Source organism: Equus przewalskii, chromosome X (assembly GCF_037783145.1).
Source record: "Equus przewalskii isolate Varuska chromosome X, EquPr2, whole genome shotgun sequence".
NCBI lineage: Eukaryota > Metazoa > Chordata > Mammalia > Perissodactyla > Equidae > Equus > Equus przewalskii.
Window position 1 is genome coordinate 11681748 of NC_091863.1, and position 27245 is coordinate 11708992.

The 27245-nt window shown below is 39.9% G+C and overlaps 1 protein-coding gene across 2 annotated transcripts in view; it reads right to left on the bottom strand.

Moving 5' to 3' along the window:
• ACE2 (angiotensin converting enzyme 2) overlaps window positions 1–14930 on the bottom strand; it is a 45575-nt gene extending 30645 nt beyond the window's left edge. Inside the window, exons 1-4 of one of the 2 annotated variants that reach the window (XM_008544773.2) lie at window positions 14903–14930; window positions 14213–14609; window positions 13273–13561; window positions 1961–2119 (exon numbers count right to left, since the gene is read on the bottom strand). In XM_008544773.2, coding sequence (XP_008542995.1) covers window positions 1961–2119; window positions 13273–13458 — 345 coding nt within the window. In that variant the 5' untranslated portion in view covers window positions 13459–13561; window positions 14213–14609; window positions 14903–14930. Of the gene's footprint in view, window positions 1–1960; window positions 2120–13272; window positions 13668–14212; window positions 14610–14902 lie in introns of those variants that run through there. The other variant, XM_070603753.1, reaches the window with a different exon arrangement.
• Between the last annotated feature and the right edge of the window lie 12315 nt (window positions 14931–27245).

Genomic DNA, 27245 nt, shown 5'->3' on the forward strand with positions numbered 1-27245 from the left:
AGTTTCACACAGTGTCTGTGAAAAAGATGGGGAAGCATGGAATGCATAAGATAAAGTGGATTAGTAACTACTTGCATAACTGGATCCAAAGAATGCAGAGCAATAAATATCAACTTGTAGGAAGATATGTGCCATATGGTTTCATCCTTGTCCTTATCATGCATTTTTTCTTTTTATAGATGCAGATGAGAACACAGAGTTCCAGAGAACAAGCAACTGGGAAAGAAGACTTTGATGTTAAATAGCCAAATATTTTAGATAAAAATATTTCAATAGGTTAGATCAAGGGTATGTAAACTATGATCTGCAGACCAAATCCTATCTGCTGCCTGTTTTTGTAAAGTTTTATTGGAACACTTGTTTACGTATTAGATATGGCTGATTTCCCACTATAACAGCAGAGTTGACTCACTGTGACAGAGACAAAATGGCCCACAAAACCTAAAGTACTATCTTTCCCTTTACAGAAAAAAGTTTGCTGACTTCTGGGCTAGAGAGACGGGATGAGAGATGTTATTTTTTTTTAAGAGTTTATTTTTTTCCTTTTTCTCCTCAAAGCCCCCCAGTACATAGTTGTATATTCCAAGTTGTGGGTCCTCCTAGTTGTGGCATGTGGGACGCTGCCTCAGCGTGGTTTGATGAGCAATGCCATGTCCGCGCCCAGGATTCGAACCAACGAAACACTGGGCCGCCTGCAGCGGAGCGCGCGAACTTAACCACTCGGCCACGGGGCCAGCCCCGAGAGATGTTATTTTAACAGGAGTGAATATAGGCTTTCTTGAATTTGGAAAAACTACCTACCTAAGAATAGAATTTTAAAAGGTATCATTTTAGAACAACATTGGCGGAAGAGATTTGAAGACTGCAATGACAGTGATGTTGATACGAAGCAACCATGAAATCTGACTGTCAAAAAACCAAAACCAAACAAACAAAAACCTACTATCATTCTAGACTGTCTTAGTACATGTAGAGCATAGGGTGCAGAATGTCATATTCCTGCTCACCTCCATGCAGACCACAGCCAACTCAGAGTGCTGTGTTCAGTTCAAGGATACTGACAAAATTAAGACAGCAACTAGGAGAGGTTAGGAAACTCAAACCCATTGTATAGGGGAAAAATGACAGAGCGAAGGAGGTTTAGCCTAGAGAAGAAAAGACTCAACTAGTTTTTTAAAATTAGCTGCCTTCATTATTTAAACACCATTATAGAAAAGAGCAATTTGGCTCTAGAAGGCAGAACAAAGTCAGGGTAAAGCACTTAACACTCAAAGGAGGGAGTATCTTTTCCATCAACTAGAGGGACCCTCATATGAATCTTGGAAAGAGGTGAGTCACCCATCCCTAAAGCAGTTTGAGCTGAGGTTGTTAGCCACTTATTGAAGTTGCAGAGGAGAGTCAAGAATGAAAGGGGAGTAGGATCAGGGTACATACAGGGCTTCTCAAGCTTAGCACTATGGACATTTCGCACCAGATAATTCTTTATTGTTGGGGGTTTCCTTGTGTATTGTAGAGTGTTTAGCAGCACCACTACCCATTAGATGCCAATAGCAACTCCCAGTTGTAACAACCAAAAAGGTCTCCGGACATTATCAAATGTTCCTGGGGGGCAAAATCACCCCGACTTGAGAATCACTGACATAGACTAAGTGTATTCTTCAGGCTTCCTGATCCTCGGGAAGGTGACCTCCGTATTGGGTGCCCATATACACCACAGTGCCCTGACAATCCCACCTTAACGCTGTGTCCTAACATAATTATTACCAGTGTCTTTTTTCACTCTCAAAAGGATTCCAATTTGGATGATAAATTATGCGGTCGTCCTACCTTAGGTACAGAGCTCTTTCTAATGTCAGCATTACTGTCTTTGCAGATAAAAGAAGCAGCCATGGGTGATACTAATGTTTAATATTTCCCAAATATTTCAAATCTTGGGATTAGTGCTAGAATGTTCACATACGCGTTTGCTCTTGTCTGCTGAGAGCACTGATGACCCACTCTGCTGAAGGGCCTGCAACTGACGCTTGACTGTGAGATTCTGAATTTCTTCTAGTGGATAAGTTTTGGCAAGCTTGCACTGTTCTTCATAAAAGGCAGACCATCTGGCCCCGGCTTCATTCTGAAATGACAAAAAATGAAGTCAGAATGGCACTGCTTGAACAGATAGAACAGAAAATATAGTCCAAAGAACATCTCTTGCAACGTCTCATATTTCCTGAGTGGTTTAGTTCTCTACTTTGCTGAAGGTCAAGGCTCAAGCTAAGAGCGACCAGGCCACTCTTTATCACTCTCTCTTTCTGGCCCAGTGCCTAGTTTTCCCTAGGGTCCTGTCCCCAGAACTGGAAGAGAATTCTCACAGATGATTCACATTGTGGAGCTCTGGAATTTATGGCCTTAGCTCTGTGATGTGGGTGAATGGATCAAGGATTTAAGGATTAATACTCTAAAGGGAGAGTCCAGTAGAGCTCAGAGTGGACTTAATGGGGATAAAGTGCCTCATGACCATGAGAAATGAGAACCAGATTGCAGTAAGCTCCATGGTGCCATGGCTTACCAGAGATTCTGATCTTAAATTATGATCCCCAAACAAGGTTGCCTTGAATATGGCCATTTGGTAGCCATGGTGATTTTCTACCAGCAAAAGAAACCAACAAGCAGGTGATGATGCCAGGATTCACTTGCTCCCCATCTTGAACATCAGTAGGCAAGTGAACTTCTCCAGACTTCTTTATGCAGTCTTCTCTCAATGCACAAACTTATTTCCATTTATCAAACACTAAGACGAGTGACTGCTTTGTACATTGTACTTCTCTAGACCATACAGACAAAAGAAGTAGCATATGAGGCAAGTAAGAGCTCCATTTCTGGAGTCAGACACTGCTGACTAGCTGTGTGACCTTGGGCAAATTGCTTAGCCTTTCTGAGCCAGAATTACCTTATCTGTAAAATGAGAGTAATAATAGCACATACTTCAAAGGATTGTTGTAAGGACAAGAAGAATTAACAAATAATAAAATATAAAAAATATATCCTAAGCATTCAAAATGTTACCTATTTTATTAGTTATAGGAAAAAAGTCCTTGTCCTTAAGTTGCTTACAGTTTTATCAGACAGATAAGATATGCATCATGACTGTTTCATTAATGAAACATAGGAGCATATGATAATGTATAAACTATGAGTGGGTCAATCAGTTTCTGTTATAGGAAAAGAGAGACTTATGCAAGTGACCAGATTTAGCCAGGCCCTGATGGAAGAGGTGGGACTTAAGACAGACCTTAAAGTAGGTAGGAATTGGATGGATGTAGAACATTTTGCAAAATAATTTACCTCATTTGATCTTCTTAACAACCCCATGAGATAGAAAATCATTCTAGCTCCATTTTTCTTATGTGCAGAAAGGAGCTGAGAGAAATAAACAGAGGAGTTGGCAATCAATTGCCAGTATTTGGATCCTGGATCCTGTGGAAGACAGACTCTAAGATGGCTCCCATGATCCCTGCTTCCTAGTGGTACACCCTTGTGCGTTTCCCTCCCTTTGAGTGTAAACAGGACCTGTGACTCACTTCGAACCAGTAGAATATAGCAAAGGTGACAGGATGTATATGTTTATGTTACATGAGACTGTGACTTTTATCTTGCTGGAAGACTCTCTCTCCCTTGCTGACTTTCTTGCAGTAAGATGCCATGTCGTGAGCTACCCTATGGATAGGGCCACATGATGAGGATAGCCTCTGACTGACATCTGAAGGACCTCAGTCCAGCAGCATACAAGGATCTGAATGCTGCCACTAACCACATTAGTTTGGAAGTGGACTCATCCCCAGGTGAGCCTCAGATGAGACCACAGCTCTAGCCAGGACCTTGACTGCAACCTTATGAGACTCAGAAGCACATCTAGCTAAGCTATGCCTGGACTCCTGACCCACAGAAACTGTGAGGTCATGTGTGTTGTTTTAAGCTGGTAAGCTTGTGGTAATTTTTACCCAATAGATAACTAGTGCAGACTCCAAAGGCAGGACTCCAGGCATGATTGCACTTTCTAGACCCAGGAATTTTACTCTTATCCCGTGAATACCACAGAGTCACTTAGGGGTTGCAAGCAGGCATGTGACATGATGGAAACGGTGCATGGAAGTGACAGTAATGGATCAGACAAGAGATAAAGAGAATAGTGGCAGCAAAATGGAAAATGATTTCTCTCTTTATTGGCACACACAACCCCTCAGGGACTACCTCTCGATTAACCTTCACAAACAATCTTGTGAGGTAGTTGTGTTTGTCTCCACTTCACAAACGAGGGAGATGAGGCACAGTGCAGGTAAATAACTTTCCCTAGGTCACACAGCTAGTAATTGGGAGAACCAGGGTGTCAACCCAGATATGTTTACCTCCAAAGTTAATGCTCTTAACCATTGACTATAGATCATATTCGACACATTCTAGTCTTCTCTCTAACATGCATGAGTGGGAAAGAGTGAGCTATGGAAAGAGGAGTTTGATCTACAGCACAGACTCATCTATGTGACCCACCACTCCCCTCTCAATCCTTACCTTTCTTCACCCAGTCAAGGATGATTTTACTGTCAATCAAAATTTCTGGTAAAACTTTGATACCAAACTATAGAAATAATTTTATTCTCCATCTACTTTGAAAACTACTCACAATCCCTCAAAGGTCTTAGTCTTAGAACTTTTTTTTTATTATACTGCCTATGGGAACATTAAAGACGTCTTTTTTATTTTATTTATTACAACCATACTACGAATATACTTTATAGCACAAAAAACTGTTACTTTATGTTGCCTTGAACTTTGGCCCCTGAGGACATACTGTTCTGCCCCAAGCTATTCTTTTTAATATTATTTACAATTTATTCCATACCCTCGCTCTAAGGCTCCCAAGCCTAAGTAAAGCGGACAGCTTAGCAGTTATGCTGAGGATCAAAGTCAGTTCATACACAACGACTAGATACCTTAGACAGTGGTCGATAGCTATGCGTAATTTTTGGACCAGAATGATGAATGAAATGAAACATGTACAGTCATTTACATAGCTACGGAGTCCCAGAGACACCATGACAGATCAAATAGGTTGCATCCCATACTACCTCTGTGCAAAGGTAGGAGAGCAGCAACTGAAACAGCAAAAGTTCCTGCAGCCATAGATATGGGTTTGGGGTCAAGACATACGTTGTTGAGTACAATTACAGGACATTAAAACCCTCTCTGACCCCCTACCTATAACTGTAGCGGATACCATATTCTCATCCTGTGAAACATCCTTTCTAATTTCGAGGACTGAAAGTGTAAATCCTAAATTATATTTTGAAACATTCAAAAAGATATCCTGCTCTTTTTGGCCCCAATTCTATGCAAATTAAATACAACGGTTTCATTATGGTTTTAAATGTTTTCATATGAGCTTTGCCTTAAGCCATAGGTCTGGTGGTCTCTACCCAAATTGTGATAGTTTTATTTAAACAATTAAAATGCTCTTGTGATAAGTTGTTTGAGATTTAAAGTATTGACATCTCCTTTTCTCCTTTTCTATAGATTTTTATCCCCTGAACCAGGTTATACTTTCAGCAACCTCTAAACCACTGCTTCTCCTACAGGTGTGAGAGTTCCCTGAAGACAAAAGACGAAAAACTGACTGGAACCTTAGCATCCACCCAGTAAAATGGAGCCCAACAAGCTCCCAGGAAACCCTCCACCCTCAGGTCCCATATGCTGGCCCAGTTTCCAGATATAGCCCTCAAAACCACACCAGGTTCAAAGACAAAAGCTGCCTTAGTTACTTTTCAAATATGCCCAGATACAAATTTAAAAAACACTTATTCTATTCCACAGAGTAGGTAATCTAAATTATAAGAATATGAATTCCATTGCTCTGCTTTGGGGATCAAAAATTTATTTTTTCTTTATGTTAGATGGAAGGAAGGGATATGGCTTATAGACATTTTAATTTTTTCTGAATTTTATCTCATAGGGAAAAAAACACCCCTGAAATTGGGTCCTGCCAGAAAGTGGCCCACTACATATGTATTTGAGATATTTCATAATAAAAAAATATAATATAGCATAAGTAACATAGCAAATACCATGAAAACCTCTACTCAGATTTAGCAAATGTTGATGTTTTGAAATATTTGTTTCAGATATTTTTATTTGGTGATTATAGTCATTAATACTGTATTATATACTTGAAAGTTGCTAAGAGAGTAGATCTTAAATGTTCTCATCACAAAAAGAAGAATGGTAATTACGTGACGAGATGAAGGTGTTGGCAATGCCACCATGGTAATCATCTTGCAATATATAAGTGTATCAAATCAACACCCTGTACACCTTAAACTTACACAATGTTAGATGTCAATTATATCTCAATAAAGTTTGGAAAAAATGAAATAAAACCCCTTTGCTCTTTTCACTCAAAATTCTATTTTGTCCCATTTTTCAAGCATATGTAATTTATTCATTTTAACTGCTGTCTAACATTTAAGTATACGACCAAGTCCAAGTTTATTTGTAATTTCTCTTCTGTGGATTTTATTGTTTCCTGTTTTTAAGTATTACCTTTTCTTTTCCATATTGTATTGTATCCATCCTTGTATTAAGCTAAACCATATGAAGTTGCTAACATTCAATTTTAACCTTCAAATATGGAAATCTCAGAGGATTCCAGCCAAGTCCAAGTTTCCTGAGCACACAGGTGAGGCTCTCCAGTTGGGATTCCTAGAAGTTGAACTGATGAGTTAAAGCAATTTTCAACTTCAATAGATATTGCCAAATTTTGGTAAATCTGATTTTATGTCAACTCTGCATTTCGTTATTATTATAATGTTATCTGCCTGATTATTAGTGAAATTAGAGAGATATATAAGAGATGTAAATATATATATTCAAATCTCCTCCTCCATGAACTTACTGCTCATATCTTTTCCCCATTTTTCCAGTGGATTTTATCTTTTTCTTATAACTTAGTAAAATTTTGTATATATTCTGGCTGTTAATCCTTTCTTAATTATATGCATCACAAATGTTTTCTCGAGCTCTCCTTCTTGTCCTTTGTGTGTGTGCGTGTGTGTGTTTATGATGTCTTTTAATGCACAGAAGTTTGTTTTTAATTCTAATGCAATTGATTTGATCAATCTTTTCCTTTATAGCATGATCCTTTGTCTCTTATTTAATAAACCATTCCTAAGTCATTTAATAACTCACTCCTAACCAAAAGTCACCTACATTTTCATATAAAATTTCAAGTCTTCCTTTTTCTATTTAACCTTTAAATTTATTTGTGTCTATTGTACAAAGGAGGAATGCCTTGAGCTTTGGGTTATAAAAGGGACCCTACAGATTTTTTAACTTGCTTCCTTTTTCCAGAGCTCTAGGGACCTGAACTAGTTTTTTGTTAATTTCTTGGCTCAATATTCCTGCACCACGCTAGTAGTGTAAATTTAATTTCCACACCTATTAAAAAACTCACAAGTGAAAGCTGATTTTGATCAAGTCTCTAGATCAGGACTCCGCCCCACCATCTGTTTTTGTAAATGAAGTTTTATTGGAACATAGTCACACCCATTTACGTATTGTCTGTGGCTACTTACGAGCTACCACGGCAGAGCTGAACAGTCGACAATGGTGGTGTTGAACTGAGGCCATAGGGCCCACAAAGCCTTAAATGTTTACAATCTTGCCTTTTACAGAAAACATGTGCTGACCTCTGCCCTACATCTATAGATATTTATAGGAAATACAGGGGGCAAAAGAGCATGTTGAGTAACATTATGTGTCACAATCAGCAAATCCAGAAAGTAGGAGTATCTTTAGGACCAGCAATTCAATTCTTCTGCAAATGAATTGCAAAAAGAAAAAAAAAAAGTGAGGGAAGGACCCTATAGATTAAAAGAGACTTAAAGTAAATCCATCAAAACAATTGGAAGGAGAGGACCTTGTTAGACCCTGATTCAAACAAACCAGCTGAAATTTAAAAATATAGATGAGATAGTAGGGTGCATTTCAATATTGGCTAGATATTTGACGATACTGAGAAATTATTGTTAAGTTTTTGACATGGTACTATGATTAAGGTTGTTCTAAAAATTCTTACTTTGAGAGCTACAAGTTGAAATATTTACACATAAAACTACCTGACATTTTGGATTTCCTTCAAAATAATCCAATAAATGTGGGATTAGGTAGAAAAATAAAACAGGATTGGCCAAAGTGTTGATAATTGGTGAATCTGGGCAATGGGTATAAAGAGATTCAATATACTAGTCTCTCTTCTTTTATACATGATTGAAAATTTTTATGTTAAAAAGTAAAGAAAAATTCATACAATGGAATACTATTTGGCAATAAAAAGGAACAAAGTAATGATACATGCTACAACGTGCAAAGTGAAAGAAGCCAGTCACAAAAGACCACAGTGTATAATTCGTTTATATGAAATGTTCAGAATAGGCAGATGTATAGAGACAGAAATTAGATTAGTAGCTGCTTAGAGCTGGAGGTCGGGGGGAAGAGTAGAGATTGCTAATGGGCATGCAGTTTTCTTTCTGGAGTGATGAAACTGTTCTAAAATTAGACAATGGTTGTACAATTCTGCAAATATACTAAAAAACATTGAATTGTATACTTTAAATAGGTGAATTTTATGGTTAGTAAGTTATATCTCAACAAAGCTGTTGTTAAAAGCCCTCAATAGTAAAAGCAAAGAAAAAAATCACCTTATTCCCTAGATCCTATATCTGGATCTGAAATGCCATGGAATTGCTCCAAACCAAAGGATTTAGCCAAAATTTTACCCAGTTACCTGGCGTACATCAAGAAACAGTGGCAGCTCCTGACCACCAGACTGCCCTCCTTGGGTGTAGCTGGTGGCCGCCTGGTGCCCTGCCAGAGTGCTCAAATCAATAATTGTGCCAAATTTGGATGTAATTAAACATTACCACTTTGAGTTGTTCAAGTTTAATTTCACCAAAATTACATGACTAAACTGGGACATTATCAAGTTTTCACGGCAAAGGAAAACTAGTATGAATGCACTTGACTCATGTTAATCCTCCACACGTGGAACTTACCCATTCACAATTGTTATCTACTGAAAAATCTTGGCTATGCCCATCTACTCCCTTACGTTTCAAGAGACAAAGAAATGAGTGACTTGCCCAAGGTATCACAGCCAGCTCAGGAGAGTCAAGACAGCATTGGATTTCCTGAATTCCACTGTATTTGCAGCACAGCGATCTTTCCGCATCCTTGTACCCGTGTGTAAGTATTTGTTTGTGCTGAGGAGTGTGGGACAAACTCATTGGGGACAGGGATGAAATCTACATTCTTCCCTTGGGTATTGAATGGCAGTTTAAAATTATCCTGCTCTGAGTTCACTGTGACCCCAGTCCTAAAGATAGAGTAACAAACAAGTTCAGGAATCAGGCATGCCCAAGGACAATAGGGGCCCTGGCAACTGGGGAGAGGAAGCCCTAGAGACCACCCAAAGGGTAAGTCTGGGCCTCCTGCTCTCCCTTCACAGCTTCTGATGACTCATCAAGAAATATTTATGATATGTTCTCAGAGACCTTTGGGGCTCCAGCAGGGCAGTCTTCAACACCCACTTCAGCTGCGTGGACAGGAGTTCGGGGCAGCTGTAGTAGTAACTGCCAAATCCTGGAAGAGTGAACCAGGGTGTCTCTGCCAGCAATAAGATCCTTTTACTCTCTTTCAGGGATAAAAATTGCCCATGAACCTACCATATTGTTAGAGAGCTTCTGACTTTGCAAAAAAAATAATCCTTTTGATTTACAAAGGACTCCATTTCAAAACTCAAACCAACATTAAACTTGCAAAGAAGAGACAATGAGAAAAAAGTAATATCATTTTACTGAGACGATAATTAGAGCTTAATTGGTGACTATTAGATCTCAAACATGAGAGGTATATTTGCTGAAAAGCAAGGGGGCAATTTATTGTATAGCATATGATAAGTGGTAATTAATTTTCACTTAATTTCTGAACTATTTAGAAACCTGTTGTGAACCAAGTTTTTCTCCTATCTCTATCTGATGGACCTCTCCCAAGTAGGGAGCTTTGGGGACACTACACTGACCAAGTTTTGATGCCTTCTATTATTTTAAGGTATATTCTCACAACTTGATCTAAGAATCGCCATATTAGGTCAGATCCATAGGCTGACAAGCTCAATATTCTGACTCTGAAATTTACACCAAGGGACAATTAGGAAATGGCAGATTGTCCTCAACAATGTCACCCTGATAAGATATGAACATACAGGTGTCATATAGCCCAAATTTCCTTTCCTGTGTTAGTTATCCATTGTTACAATAATGCTATATAACAAACAACCAAAAACCTCAACGGGATAAGTCTTTATTGTTTATGAGACTAGAATCACTGGGGGTTGCCAGCAAGTTTTACTTACAACTTTAGGTGGTTGGTTTCTGCTGGGACAACTACTCCTAATGTCTCTCGTTCTTAAGCTAGCTAGCCCACGCATGTCCTCACGGTAAAGGCAACAGCGCAAAGGACGAGCCCCATTATTCAAGCCCGTTTCAAGCCTCTGCTTGCATCGTGTCTACTAACACCCCATTGGTCAAAGTAAGTCACATGGCCAAGGACAAGGTCACATCATTTTCAGTGGGATGGCACTGCAAAGTGACATAACCTAAGGCATTGCTACAGAGAAGGGTAAATAACTGGGTCCATCAATGCACTTGACCATACTTCCTTACCCACGGTGGATCTACTGTCCTTACATTTGCTTAAATACTTCAAAAACCTATTTAGAGTTTTTAATGTCTCATTTTTTATATTAAAGAATGGCCCAGTTTTACAAGTCTTACCAGTTTTACCACCTGTAAGGTAAATAGCACCTCCTCCTATTTACGGTAAATTTCTCTCTTCTGAGCTTTCAAAGGCATCACCTTTCTAGTATGAAGAGATTTGGCCAATACAACTGTGAACACTCTATCCTTTCTTGTTCCATCTCAGACTAATATTTTTTTCTTTTTGAGACAGGCTTTGTGCATCTAATTCTGCTTTCCCTCATAACTCTCTCTGATCCCCTTAAATCATTCCAGTTGCTCTTTTGAGGGGAAAATTTGTCATTTCTAAAGTTCTTTCTTTAAGCATGACCACCAACAGCATACCATTATCTCAGCATCCTGCTCATCTTGGTACATCTTTTTTTTCTTAAAGATTGGCACCTGAGCTAACAACTGTTGCCAATCTACTTTTTTCTTTTTTTCCTTCGTCTTCTCCCCAAAGCCCCCCACTACATAGTTGTATATTATAGCTGTGAATGCCTCTGGTTGTGCTATGTGGGACGCCACCTCAGCATGGCCTGATGAGCGGTGCCATGTCTGAACCCAGGATCCGAACCGGCGAAGCCCTGGGCCGCTGAAGCGGAGCGTGTGAACTTAATCACTCAGCCACAGGGCCGGCCCTTGGTACCTCTTGTAGCACCTACCACAGTGCCCATTTTATTAGGAGATCTCAGTACATGTAATAAGAGAATAGAAGGAAGAGTCAATTCCCTCCCTGCCCATTGCCCCCCGCCCCAGGTAAACCCTCACAGACGCACCTAAATGCATTAATTTACACTTCACCACTGCTTGTGGAAGGAGATATTGGGCCTCCTGCTTGCTTCCTGCATTCAAATGTTTTCACTTTCCTTTAAAGAGCCCATAGTTCTTGCAATTTGGCCACACTTTGTGACTTATGCCCTTTCATTTCTGGCCTTTGCTCTAATCAACTGGTGCAATTCAAAAGTGATAGCACTTAATGATCCAAAGACGATTTCAACAACATCACTACATCTCATCCTATAACATGCCTTCTCAGCATCTGAGCGCTTCACAGAACTGTTACACATCTCTTCAGCAATTATAACTCCTTCACACACTAATAGCAATGATATCTTATTGTCCTACCATGCTCACAAGCATCGAGCACTATTCTAGCTGTTTTGTGTGTTAATTCAGTCTTCGCAGTGACCCTCTGAGGCAGATATGAATGTTCTTTTTCACAGATGAAAAAAACTAAGGTGCAGAGAGGTTAATTAGCTAGCTCAAGTTCACCCAGCTAGAAAGTGGTAGAGCCAGGCTTTGGACCTTGGCGGTCTGGCTCCAGAGCTCTTAGGCACGATGCTGGTATATCTTCACCACCACCCACAGGACCATTCAGCTGAGAATGAAAACAAATACATGATACACTACAGGTACCTACGACAGAGAGCAAATAAAAGGTGAGAAAAAAAAGCAACAATGAAGAGATGAAGAGAGGTAAGACTAAAACATGAGACAAGAAAAAAAATGATCTCCTATGATAGCACTGTGCTGTCAAAATCTCCTGGATTTCTTTGAGCTTTAAAAAAATAGAAAAAAATCTCTTGTGGGATTTCAAAGGAGGCAATAGTTCTCATATTTGATCTGTCCAGTGAATGGCAGTAGTTTAATTTAAACACACAACCATTAATCATTTGAAAAAATAAGCTTCTGAACTACATTTTTGAAGGAACGTATTGCTGTACAAGTGCGACAAAAATCTTTTCTTAAATAACGTTGTTCAATTTCTAGCACTAAATGTGTAAGAATACTGCTTTGGGATCTGTGAGAGAGAAATTCCTAAATCCTTGCACTTGTCAAACAAAGCATCTTGCTTTCCCAGAGTATTCTGAGATTTGTCAGAACTGGTTTAATTATGGTTTTTCTTGGAGGGCTCTGGATGGATTCTGTGACCTTTGGAAGTCCCTCAGAGCTCCATAACAATTAAGGAAGGAATTCCCAAGTCCAGCCTCACCCGACCCAAGGTTAGCTTAATTACAAGCCTGCTCTTTCACTAAGCCTCCAGCTGCATTTTTCAGTTACTATATCATTTGTAGAGGGTCTTTAGATATTCCTACTGACATTGTATGCTTGAGGAAATTAGCTGAATAACCAATGGCATTTCCATGAAATGCTTTGAAACCCTGAACTATGATGAGAATTATGGTGGCAACTTTATAAAGCATGTTCACTGGTTTCCAAGAATCTGGACCTGAGACCAGTGAATTATTTTGTAACAATTTTCCAAATCAACCCCAAGGTCAATTAAGTTTAGACATCTGGGACTCCAGAATCAGAAATACCGAGGAAAGCATCAGCCTCATAGCTCAGAGCATTTCTCTGATTTCCCTTCTCAATTTTATGGGCAGGATTCTAATCTGTAAGAAGCAACAAATATCCCTGTGTAGCCATGAGAACTCACCATCTTTTGGACATTCTCGTCAGTAATATTGGTGTTATAACTCCAAGAAGCAAGTGAACTTTGATGAGACAGCTCTTCAGCTTCAGAGTTAAACTTCTCCAAAAATGTCTTGGCTAGGTCCTCAGTGGTGGATTGAGCAGCAGTTACAGCAACGAGGCTGAGAAGGAGCCAGGAAGAGCCTGACATCTTTCCCTCTGCGCCAAGATCACATCCACTGAACAACTTTCCCGAGAGTAAAACCTCCTCATGAGTTTTTTTCTCTCATCAGCCTTTGAACTCGGGTTGGGCACTGAGCAGGGAAGATGAGAAAAAAAAAAAAAGAAGAAGAAGAAAAAACAGTAAACAATCTGCTGAACCAACATAAAGTTCATCCTGGAGAGAACAGATATGTAAACAGATTTTAGCATGATTTTAAAAGTAAATCAAATAAACAAATGTTATTCATTAATCCTAGAGAATCATAGCTCTCCTAGCATTTTACGGCCAAATCAAAACTTGTACATTTGGTTAATATGTTCCTAAAAAACTGTTAAAGATACACTGAAGGTGTTATAATTTTACAGTGACCAAAAAAGCCTAGAATTAGGGATCGTGGGGATAATACTGGTACATAACATGTTTTCCAGACAATTCCATTAATAGTCAGTTATCCCTCCTTTCTTTTTATTTCAAGTTCATATTCACAGAAATTCTCTACATTGGTAACATTTTCTCCTCCTAAGTAAATGACTTTGCCTTTGTGGAATTCATTTTTTTCTGATAAATTTTAATTTCCACGGCCATTTTTTTAGATTATAAGACCACCCTCCACTCCACAGGTTAATGCTCCTGATCTGGCTTGGGAAAACTTAAAAAGGTTCATTTTCTATTTCTCATATAACCATGTTAAACACTGGTTCTATGACTGCCTTCATTGTGTCCCTTCTTCCCTTTCACTTACCCATTCAAAACTCAGTCACGTTCACAAGGAAGTAAGAATGCCTCCACGTGGCATGATATTCAAAAAGTGTTCATGTCAACTTCTGGTCACCCATCGCCATGGGATCATGGCAACATAGAATTCAAAGGGACTTGAGTGGTTATTCTGTTGAATCTCAGGTGCTGGATCAGTTTTCTCATTCCCAGGGTGGAGGTGTGAGCATCTTAGATAAAAGACAGAAGCCACTTTAAATGGCAGGACTCATGGGCTTGCTTGACTGTGATTACGAAAGCTTCGCACAGGGAAAACATTTCTTCACCCAGAAAAACAAGTCTTCCAGGCCCAGGTGAAATGGCAGCAACCAAACCTTTTAAAAAAGCTCCCGCTTCTTCCCCTCATTCCAAAGTTGCACGTATTACTGTAAAATAGGAAAAATAATTATAAGTGACTGTTCAAAGTGCTTTGCATTGTGAGATCTCATTTGAGCATTACTAAAAACCTTGAGGTAAATATTTTTTTTATCACCATCATAGAGATTGTGAAACTGAGGCTCAGAGAACTTAAATTGCGAAACCTCACTCAGCTAGCAAGTGATAGAGCAAGAACAGGAAAGAAGGCAGTTTGATTCTAGAGGACAGGCCTTCAAGTTGTAGTCAGGGATCTAAGAGCGATAATGGAGGTGTAGATAAAGAGCCTCAGAGGGATGCATGCCTTCAGCGAAGACGATGGATTTGGTTCTGCCACATCAAAAAGAGGCGGATTCTTAGTACCCTGGGTGTGAATCAAAACATGCAACCCTTCTAAGAAATAAAGTGGTTGACAAATTTAAGTAATTATGATAAGGAATGTTAAAAGAAAGTGAGATGCCAGAAAAATCAGTGAAGTTTCAGTAAGACTCCTCCTACATTCCAGGAAGCTGAGATCCACTCGCTTCTTACAGGCATTAAGGGAAAAACCAGGCAAGAGAAGGGCGAGTGGCACGTGAGGGTCTGAACAAAGAGTTGGAATGTTACTTTAATAAAAGCCGAAACAAAACTCTACTCAGGTCACTTCCTGAATGAAGCTCTAGGTTTAGGAAAAAAAAGGGAGAGTAGTCCAACTTCAATTCACTGAGGCAGAAAATAAGATTACCGTGATCAAATAGAAATGGAGAAAGTGAAATAGGAAATCTGAAAGCTAAAAATAGATGGACAAGGAACCTGAGATAACAGTGAAGCAGGAAAATTCTGGAAGCCAAGGAACTTTGAGAAGCAAGGGAACTGGGAGAACTGTCACAATAATTCTGCAGGAAAGCTGGCTCACAATGGCCAACTGCAAGCAGTGACTGGATTGTTGGAGTTTTTGTTCACTCTCCACTAAGAAGATGCTGATGTTCTGATAGCTACCCAGAAGGTTCTCTCTGAGCCCATTCTGAAAACGGAAATCATCCACTAAAGACCCAGGGGAGGGGACCCAGAAAAACATTTGGCCTAAAGGTACAGACTGTCTTTGAGAAAGAATGGAGAACCAGGGAAAATTAGGAGACTGGAGATGCAGGAAAGCTGTCCTACTTTTCGAAAGGGTGGAAGGGTGAATTTCGTAAGTGGTAGAGGGAAGAGTTTGAGGTTGACACCTGTCAGAACTATAAAACATAGTTTTTAGAATGTGGTTTGCATTTGGAAAATACATCTCTCTTGTCCTAAATATATATATAGGGATTCAATGGAAAAAGTCAGATGCTGTCTGACTTATTTTCTTTCTCATAAAAGAATAGAATATTAAAAAAATCCAAAGACACAGTGTATCTTCCATCTCAATAAGGGATTTACCAAAATGTACAGTTCTACGACTAGATCTAAACGTTCCTGAAACAACCACACAGTATAGGATTAAGCAGTTCTCTGACCAAAAACAGTTCATGTCCAAAACAACAAGAATCTTGATCCAACAATTGTTTATTGGCTACATACTATATGCCAGGCGCTATTCTACATATTGGATATACACTAATGAATAAGACAAAAAAAGCTCCTGTGGATATCGTGTTATATGAGGTAGGATAGAGGGAAGAAACAAACAGCTGATGATAAATGCTATGACTTTACAATGAGCAGGAAAGGAGGATGGTGAATGATGGGGTGGGAATGAGAGGGTGACATTTGAGCAAAAACCTGAAGGGAGGGATGAAAGCCATGTGTATTCTGAGGGAAGACTGTTCCAGGCAGAAGGAATAGCAAGGGCAAAGGGTGCAGGCAGGTCTTAAGAACATCAGAGGTCTTTGTGGCTGGAGACCAGTGAGTAGGGGAAAATGGCAGGAAGAGAAGATGGAGAGGAAGCTGGAGGTCACACCAGGAGGTCCTTACAGATAATTGTAGGACTTTGGCTTTTACTCTGAGTAATATGGGAAAACATTAGAGGACTTCAAGCAGAGAAGTAATCTGGCAAAAGTTCTAACAGGATCATTCTCCCTGCTGGCTAGAGAACAGACACTAAGGGGGTAAGGGTAGAAGCAGGGAGAACAGTCAGGGGGCTACTAGAGCAGCCCAGTCAAGTGGGTTGAGTCAAAGCTTCGTAGGAGTTGTAAATCCAACTTGACTGTCCAAAAAAAGGGAAATCCATTGTAGACTCTCTTAGACTTTGTTAATAGAAGTATTAGATACAAAATAATTTAGAGCTTCACGCTCATTTCTGAGGACCACAATTTTAGAGAGACACAGAAGAGTATCCAGAGGAAAATAAATAAGAGAATAAATGGGTCTAAAATAATGTCATTTGAAGCACAGTTCAGACACGGACGAGAAGATGTAGGGTGTACAACTCTCCTCCATCACGGGGCTGTCATTTAGAAGAAGACTTAGGTAGCATAACAGATTTACTCTGCCACTTACTAGCTGTGTGGCTTTAGGCAGGTAATATTCCCCCCACACCTAATTTCCTTATTTCAAAACTGATGACGATATTGTACCCATCTCATAAGGATGATGTAAGCATTATATGAATTAATACATGAGAACAGAGAGAAGAATGCTGGGAGTCTAGTAATAACAGCCACTCAAAATGAGGGGAGCTGTGTAATAATTAGGGGACTTTGAGAAGCGAGGGAAATGGGAGAATTGTCTGTAGTAGTTCTGTAATGAAAACTGCCATATTCTGAGAATAAGCAGGCCCACATAAGCAAAACTAAAATGGACTGCTTTGATTACACCAATTTTGCATTTTTAAACCATTTACGGTAAAAAAAATTTTCTAAAAATATATTCCATCCTAATCAGGATGTTGCCTGAACATTATTTTGTGCCTTTTTTTTCCTGATGACTCAGTGTCATCATCTTGAACGTTGTTGACTGACTAGGCTATAAGGTGACAATGTCTTCAGGGCTTTACATTAAGTGGCTCCAAACTGCTTTATTGCTATTCACTCTGCTGTCTCTGCAGGTTCTGAATTCCCTGTCACTTCTTGAAGACTCTACTTCTAGTAAGCCTGCTCACCACAAATCCCCTCCCTGTTTCTGATTTGCTATCTGTTAAAACTGAAATGGAAACCAGATAACCATAAAGTTCAATCAGAAAGCTCCCTCTTCAGAAGCTCAGGGGGCATCTTCACTCTGCTCGAACAAAGTGCATAGACTTTGAGATCCACATTTCCCTTACCACTCAACTTTTCATATACTTCAAACTGAGTCAGAAGTGGTGATTTTGCCAAAGAGCTTCAGCAGAAGCTTTCTCTAGTTCCCTAAGTTGAGAGGATAACTTTGGGAAACTTTAAAGAAAAAAGGAGGTTTTGTGCAATTTCTTATCTTAAAATGGATAGAGTCATGCTTCTGACAGAAATAAGAAAGGATATCAGGAAGACACAGCATAGAGAATTTAAAACTTTACGTGGCCGAGAACTATTTGCATTTAGTACAATTAGTTTTGACCACATATTTATCACACAAAGTGAATTTATAAGTACTTTACAGAAAATAAATAACAAGTTGACTTTTGAGCCCAAAGGAAAAGCTAAAGCTCTTTCCTGTTTACATTTCTAGTTGCATAGCAGTCCCTTTTCCCTACAGATAGAGCAAAGATAATCTTCATTAACCAAATTGACAAATATTTTCAACAGACAGAGTTCAAATTTGTGAGGCCAAACTGTAGATTCCAGGGAGGTTGTGCTGAGTATTACTGGTCTTAATTTATGACAGTACAGTGCTTGCCATGTAACCCTAATTTATTTCCACACCCAGACTATACAAAATATCAGGTAACACTAGAGCCACCAGTATAAATTTACATCTAAGGCCTTAAAAGCAAAACTTGAGCCTTTATCCCAAGTAAAATGGTAATCCATGGTAGAGTTTGAACAGAGGAGTGACATGACCTCACTTGCATTTGGAAAGAATCACTCTGGCTGCGTATGGAGAACAGACTACTTAGGGGCAAGACTATAGGCAAAGAGCCCAGTGAGGAAGCTATTGCAATAATCCAGGTGAGATAAGATGGTGGCTTGGTGGTAGCAGTAGAGTTTGTGAGAAGGTGACTGGGTTTTGAATACATTTTAAAAGTAAAGCCAATAGGATTTGCTGGTGAATTGGATGTAGTCTTTGAAAGAAAGACAGCATCAAGGATCACTCCAGGGTTTTTGGACTGAACAACTGAAAGGACAAGGTTGACATCAATTTAGATGGCAGAGGTTGCATTTTGGAGGGAAGACTAGGAATTCAGTGGAGTTTGCGATATCTGTTAGAAATCCAAGGGGAGGTGTTGAGAAGGTAGGCAGATATACAAATCTGCAGTTTGGCAGAGAGGTCAGGGATGAAGATGGAAATTTGAGAGTTTTCATCTGGAGATGGTTACTCAAATATGTCTTTTCAGTTAAGACCAAGAGAAAAAAATCATACTTCTTCAGGATCCCAGTGTGCTAGAAAGTATTAGTCCAGCCCTCAGGAGGAAAATGGGATGGATAAATAGGGAAAAAAGTTACTTGCAACAACCCACCCTAGAGGATCCATCTGTGGACTGAACAGGGAAATGATAAAAGGGGGTTTCAGGAACTTGGCCAGAGCATCACATTTCTTCAGTGGTTGATAGCACAGTAGACACATCTTAGGAACACAGGATGATTGAGCTGAAACAAGGTGCAGGTTCAGAAAAGGCAGTTGACATGAGAGAGAGTCAAAGTCAAGTGGCTTAGACCCAGTCTAGGTCAAGGCTGAAATGTTGACAGCATTCAAAGCATAGATGATTCATTTTGGAGCCAGCTCCTGCCTTTCAGCTAGAGTCTGAGGGTGACTGAAAACTTTTACAATGTGGTTAATACTTCCTAATTGGCTCTAAATATCTTAGAATAAACCTTCATCCCTATTGGCCTCTATCTCAGTCTTCAGATTGAGTATAAGAGCCATGTTTTCTGATCCAACTAGAAATGTCCAACAGTAGTTGTCTTCTTGAGGTCTAGCAGGCTCATCTTGGAGACATTGTAGCCTCCCCTTCTCATCTTCTAAGGGATTTGCCTGGTCTGTGCCATCAGTGAGGCTTGGCCAAGGCTAGATACTGACTCAATCCCCAACCTCTCTATCACTCAGAGTCCCTCCCACCAAGGAAAAGAAGACCTCCCAGAGAGCTAATGGAACAATACCCAGATAGAGCCAGTTGTACTAACTCTAAGGTTGGTTCTGGGAACGCTGATCAAGACTATAACCTCTCAATTTTACTAAACGCTGTTTTGCCTCCTGCCAATCTGAAAGCTCAGAATTTTAAAAAAATATTATGATTCTCTTTTTAATGAGTCAAGGAGTGGAGCTCAAGCTACCTGATCGTCTTACTAAAATTGATCTCCCCTCCCACTACCACCACAGAAACATGTATTGACACTATTTCGACAACTTCCATCCATTATTTTCCTCTATGGCACTTACCTCCATCAGCTACACTATATTGATAACTGCATATTTTTCAAATTTATTTATTTATTGTTTATATCTCCCCCCACTATAACATATGCTCCAAAAGGACAGAGATTTTTCTCTGTTTTGTTCACTACCATATCCCCAGCTGCTTAGAAAAATGCCTAGCATATAATAGGTACCAAATAAATGGTTGTTGAATGAAGACATTGTATATATACTCAGTAGGGGGAGGAGGAAGAGGGTAGGCCCTGTATGTGGCATAATCCATTTTTAATAATGCATATGTTTTCTGTTCGTTTGTTCATCCACAGGATGTGATGGACAGAAATTAGTATCAGCTGAGAAAAGGTGGAAAAAATTTCTGGAACAAGATGTGATTTGGAAGCTATGCTTTGAGTTAATATGGTGGAAACATGGAAGAAAAATAGCATGATTACTATAATCCAGGCACTGGGCTAAATGCTTTCCATGTATTAAGTCACTGAATCCACCAAATGACCATGTAAGAAAGATATTGTTACTACCTTTTTATAGACGAAGAAAATGAAGTCTTCCTCCATCAAGCCACTTCTTCCAAGGCCATGCTATTACTAAGTAGAAAGGCAAGGGTTGAACGTGGGTCAATCTTTCCCCCGAGCCAAGTATCTCAGCCCACCATCAATGTTTTAGGCAACAAGAGAAGAGAGGACACTCTGGCATTGTATGAGATGAACCATCTTTATGTCTACCATGGTGAAAAAACTCATTGATGACTATGAAGCTGGGTGTCAGGGAGTGAGATAAAAGTAATGGAAATCCCTCCAGTTGATTTCATTAATAATTTTTATCTTTTAAAACATTTATTATCAAATTCATTTATCTACTTTTTAATTTTTAATACTACATTGATTTTTTGCTCCTACCCAGTGTTGTCTCATCTGTGGCCATAAGCTAGCATTCATTTCCCCACAGCTGTGGTCATCAGAATTCCTGGATAACCAGATAAAAGACATTACTCTAACTGGGATATGAAAATAAAGTGTTCCATAAAAAACTATTCTAGAACACAAATAGGAAATTATCTATAAAAATAAATATTCTAGACCAAGTCAGGAGGTGTACACACTCTTTAAACTGAGTCAGCAAAATATGAGGCTAGTTATTCTAGCATTGCTAACTTATTCCACCATCTAGGGGTGCTCTGAATTCAAAAGCTTAGAGCGCCATCAAAAGCTACGTCATTCCTAGGGGCTGGCCTGATGGTGTAGTGGTTAAGTTTGAGCGCTCCACTTCACTGGCCCAGGGTTCGCAGGTTCGGATCCTGGGTGCGTACCTACACACTGCTCATCAGGCCATGCTGTGGCAGCATCCCACACACAAAATAGAGGAAGATTGGCACAGACGTTAGCTCAGGGACAATCTTCCTCACCAAAAAAAGGAAAGAAAAAAAAAGTCCATGACATTACTTGAGGAGTTCCTGTTCTTAAAGATGGCCCTCATAACCAGCCATTAACTTCAGCAAAGATGAGATAGCCAAGTAACCACAGAAGCTAGAATACTGGCTAAACTGAAAAGCTGCTCTGGTAGCCATGTTAGACACATTTGCTCCCATGAGACAATGTGTCAGAATTAGGTTGAGATCATTATGACCTGGAGTTCTCAGAGGTGCCACATCTGTTAACAAGAAGTCTGGTACTGGAATGGGTGTGCTAATTTCAGAATGAATTAGGCAACATCGGTTATAGAAAAGTAAGGTAACTCTGAATCATAGACCCTTAGGATTATCTGGCAAGTATGACCCAGAACTCTGCTGAACCTTTGAGGCTTTATTTCCATGCCCAATGGGATAATAATGTTGCCCCCGATTTCTATGTAACATTTTTATTCATAACTTATGGTTGAGTGGCCAATTCAACAATAGAATACATGATTAATGTGATGGTGAGGACCCAGAAATAAAGTCAAGATACTTGACTATGTTATAGTTTGGTACATCACAAGACAAATATTCCTAAAGTCCAGATAGAGAAAAATGCTTGTTGTAGAAACAGAATGGCACGGCAGAGTGTACGGTAACAATTCTACAATGTATAGAATTCTCTTTTCTGTGTGTGCCCTTCTCTGACACACAATGTCCCAGATAAGAGCTGATTAACACCAATGGTGCTGGAAAGGCTGTAAGCTTCAAGGCTGGGGAAGCCTTCTTCTTTGGAGACGTCAGAGCTCTAGAGAGTTGGAAGGACCAGGGTGAGGCTCAGAGGTAAGCTTGCTGGTCTGGTCTATAGGACCAGAGAAAGGAGCTTAATTGGAGCTTTGAAGTTTTCCTCTAGGTTATCCTTTAAGAGTGGTACTCTGCCTAAGGATGCTAATGTTTATTTGGTTGCAGGGCTCCTTCGTTCTCTCTCTCTCTGGAACCTAAGCAAGTGGGAGATGTGGAGGAAAGTATGAGAGGTTATATAATGGCTCCAGTTCCCAAAATCAGAGAGATGGGGAGTAGATAAATCACATTGTAAATCCTCCGGTGCCTAACATCTGAGAGCCAAGGCAGACCAGTCTGGAAGTCAAAAGTTGAAGAGTAAAACCTTCAATCTCATGCCCACGTGGATACACGCACTTGAAATTATAAGAACTTTTCTGAGGCTTCAGAATCTACCATATTTTAAATTAAAAAACTCTCGGCTTTTGATGACACAGGAGATGTAATGTCACCACCAATATATAAAAACTAGAAGGTAAGTTGGGTAAGAGCCTTACTATTACTTCACTCTTTGCCACTAAAGACCCTCCTAAGATTTACCAGCCTGTCTTCAGCCTTGTCAGGAACCCTCTTTGGCTGAGAAATATGTTCACTACCTAGAAACTATACAACATAAATCCCAAAGCAGCATTGTATCTTTTCTGGGAACAGTCAGAATGTGGTAGGTATTAGTAATATTAATTTGGATTTCATCCCGAAAGGAATCAAATCTCTATGGCTTTCAAATTTGGATAAGGCCATCATGCTACAAGATGTTATTTCTGGATCTCAGTGATTCCCAATGTTTTAACATTGGTTTACATAAGTTTAGGCAAAGCCTCAGCAACCTCTGCAAGGATAAAGTCACTAAACAATTGTGACAAGTGAAAATGTGACTACACACTTGAAGGAACTCTCATATTGAGTGTCTTTCTCTGCTCAGCCTTTTCACTGGATTTTGTGGTTGGTATTATCCAAAGCTTTGTTGCCTATCATAACTATTGTACACTGGAATCTCCTGTTATAACACTGGAATCTCCCAAAAATTAGCTGGGGAGCAGAAGTCAGTTACAACTCACCGGGCAGCTTGATCATCCTTGGGAGCTGATTCAGAATCCTCTTTGAATTTATTTGGTCAAGAAGTCCTTAGGTCCACGTTCCACACAAATTCAATATGAACCTGAAATTCAGGGATAGCTCAAACACTTCCGTAGGATGTTTCTGGAAGACCTATGATGCTTGAGAACATGGGGTACACTAGAGACGCTTTCGGTAGTCTGGATTCATTCCTAATAGTATTATTCCATTGGAAACCCGGAGACAGGGGCCGAGGGCAAAAACCCATCTCTTACTCAGTTGAGATTTCAATCCTGACAGTCTTCTAGGGAAACAGCTGCTGGCAATCAAAAACCAGAGCTAACAAGGCCCAAGACAAGGCAAAGCATTACGTCAGGCCCCAAGACAACCATCAGCAAACATTAGGCATTGGCAATCCAGAAACTTGGGGAGCTCCACTGCGGGCACAGAGCCTCTGGCAGGTATGGAGATGCTGTAGTCAAGGTGCCAGCTAGAACAGTAATGGGGTGAGGGGTTGTGGCAGAACAGATAAGAAATTACTTAAGTTTTGTTTAACAAAGAGAAGAGAGGAGAATGAGAAAGAGTGAGAGAGAGAGAGAATTCTAGGGCTTTAACTAGAGAGTATGGGCCTGTCTTTATAAATTACAAATAATGGTTAATATTTATATGCCAGGGACTGTGTTAAGCACTTTGCAAGCATTGTCTTCTTGAATCCTCCTGTCACCCTATGAGTAAGGAACTATTATAATTTCCACTTAATAGGAGTATAAATGAAACCTTACAGGGGCCAGCCCCGTGGCCGAGTGGCTGAGTTCACGTGCTCCGCTTCGGCAGCCCAGGGTTTCCCTGATTCAAATCCTGGGTGCGGACATAGCACCACTCGTCAAGCCAGGCTGAGGCAGCATCCCACATGCCACAACTAGGAGGACCCACAACTAAAAATACACAACTGTGTACCGGGGGGCTTTGGGGAGAAAAAGAAAAAGTAAAATCTTAAAAAAAAAAGGACTTAAAGAGGTTAACTAAAAAGCCCAAGTCTAATTAACAAGTGGAGGTGCCTAGATTCTAACTTATTTATTTACCATGATGCTCAACTAATTAGGGAGAGGGCTTTGTAAATATTTACTATAAGACATCTGTAGTACATTGCAGAACTACTTCTTCACTCCACCTTGTATTAATACCCTTTATAAGGTGACTTTGCAGTCTCTTCTATCAAGAGATATTGTCTATTTCCCCTCTTCTTGTATCTGCTTTGGCCAATAGAATGTGGCAGAAGTGATAGTGGGCTAGTTCTGAATCTAGGCCTCAAGAGTCCATGCTTGCTCCCTCCCTCCCTCCCTCCCGCTCTCTCTCTCTCTCTCTTTGTGTCTCTCACTCTCTGTCTCTCTCTCTCTCTCTCTCTGAAGCCTGAGTATCTACCAAGTGAACAAGACTGAGCCAAACTCCTGGAGAGTGAGAGACCACTGGAGCAATGATGAGACAACAAGGCTGAGGCCATGCTAGACCAGCCAGCCCCAAGCCTCCCTGGCGGCTGACTGTGGATGCATGAGTGAGAACAGCTAAGACCAGAACTTCTCAGGTGAGCCCAGACAAAATTGTCAACTCATAGAAGCCGAACTAAATAAATGACTGTTGTTTCAAGCCATGGAGTTTTGGGGTGGCTTTTTATGTAGGAAAAGCTAACTGATACATTCTCTTAATAATTTCACCAAGGTATTTCCAAATTATCTATTCAGTTAGGGTGCTTCTGGGCTGCAAGTAAGAAGATACTCTTACTAAACTGGCTTAAACAATAAGGAAAACATAATAACTCACACACAAAAAAGACCACGATACATTAAATCCAGCGTTGGTTAATTTAGTGGCTTAATGATATCATCAAAGACCCAGGTTTCTTCCATCTTTCCACTGTGTCACTCTCAGCGTATTGACCTCTGCTATGATTAAAGCTCCCCTTCTGGTCACAAGATGGCTACATTCATTTCAGGCATCACATCTAGAAGTCACAATGCAGAAAAAGAAGAACTGCTTCTTCCTGTGAATCTCTCTCTTTTTTAATGAATTTTTTTAAAAACAAGGGACGCTTTCCCAGGGGACTAGGCTCCTTGGCTTAGACTAATCAAGATTTAAATCTGATTGACGTTGGAGAATGGCAGACATCCAACTAATTGGCTCTGCCATAAGGAGGAAGGAGAAAATGTCTTTCATACAGGTAATATAGGTAGTGCTTGTTCCATCTGCTGTAGAAAGGGCTATTTCTACATTTTCTGTAGAGATAGCATTCCAACCCTGAGTTTGGGTTCCTATGAATTTCAGACACAGAGGACAGAACTTCCAAGATCTTCTTGAATTGTGCCTTGGTCTGGAAGGAGTTTCCATTTAGTATTAATATCATGCTACTATCGCTACCCACTGACTATATATGATATAACCAGATAAGAGCGGGAAAGAGGAGGAGACATTCCTAAGAGGAGAGGGAAGATACTTCCCCAAACCACTACCCAATTTTTTCAGGGATACAGATCCCTGCCCCGCCACCGCTGCAACAGTGTTAACAACTACTTACCCAATAAATGAGATGAATGAGAGAATGCAAGTCACATAGAACACAATCTCTGACTCATACATCCTGTGTTGTTGGGAAAATTTACTCAAACGACACAGATAAAAGATGATGTGAATAAACTGATTTGTAAGATTATAAAACTTTTCATGATTTCAGAGAAATATGAGGTTAGAGTGGGTTCAAAGAGTTAAGTAGTCTTTCTGAAAGAGATTAGACTCTGAATCATAGAGACTAATATTACTAATAACAGTAACAATAATAATACCCAAACCTTGTTGAGTGCTTATTATGTGCCATGCAGAGTTTAACTGGTTTACTTGTGCTCCCTCATTTAATCCTCACAACAACCCTATGAGGTAAGCAATAGCACCATCCTCATTTTCCAGATGAGGAAATCGAGGCATGGAATCAAGATCACAAAGCTGGAAAACAATGGATCTGGGATTCGAACCTCAGCAGTCTGCCTTCAAGCCCAGACTCTTTGTGGTAAGAAAGGGCTTTTTGAAAGAATTTTTATGGCAGGCATGGAAGAGAGGGATAGTCAAGGCATGAAGAAGCATAAAGGGTGTGGCTGGACAGCTCAAAAAATGGTCCCAGGATGACATCAAACTTGCATGAGTTACAAACATAGTTTCTCCTTGAACTTCTTTTCCTGCATTTATCTTCATAGTTTTCACTGAGGGAAGACCATCTACCCTCTCTTGGTAAAAAGCTATGGTTTTCTCAGTGGGCTGAGAATGTTCAGGAATAGAGAGTAATTAGAGATCATAGATTCACAGATGACAACCTCAGATGGCATGGCACTAATTTTCTCTTCAAAGCAAATCTATATCAGTGATATAGAGCAGTAGTTCTCAATCAGAGTGATTTTTCCCCCAAGGGGACAATTGGCAACGTCTGGAGACATTTTTGGTTGTCACAAGTTGGGCGAGGGTGCTACTGTATCTAGTGGGTAGAGGTCAGGGATGCTGCTAAAAGTTGTACGACACACAGGACAGCTCCTCACAAACGAGAATTATTTGGCCTCATATATCAAGTGCTGAGGTTAAGGGATCCAGATCTAGATAATGCTATGAACATAGTTGTCTCAAGAACTAATGTGTGTGCATGATTCCACTGCTCCACATCTCAATTAGGGCCAAGCAGAATAGTAAATTACCTACTCCCAGCTGCCAAGGCATTGGAGTACAAAGTATCTGATCTTGTTTAGATGTGCATTTGTGTATATATGCACTGGTCTCAATAACAAGTAGAAGAATGCAGGAAAAAATAAAACATAAAATACCAGCCCAAATAATTAGCCCTGACTTGAACATCACAGTG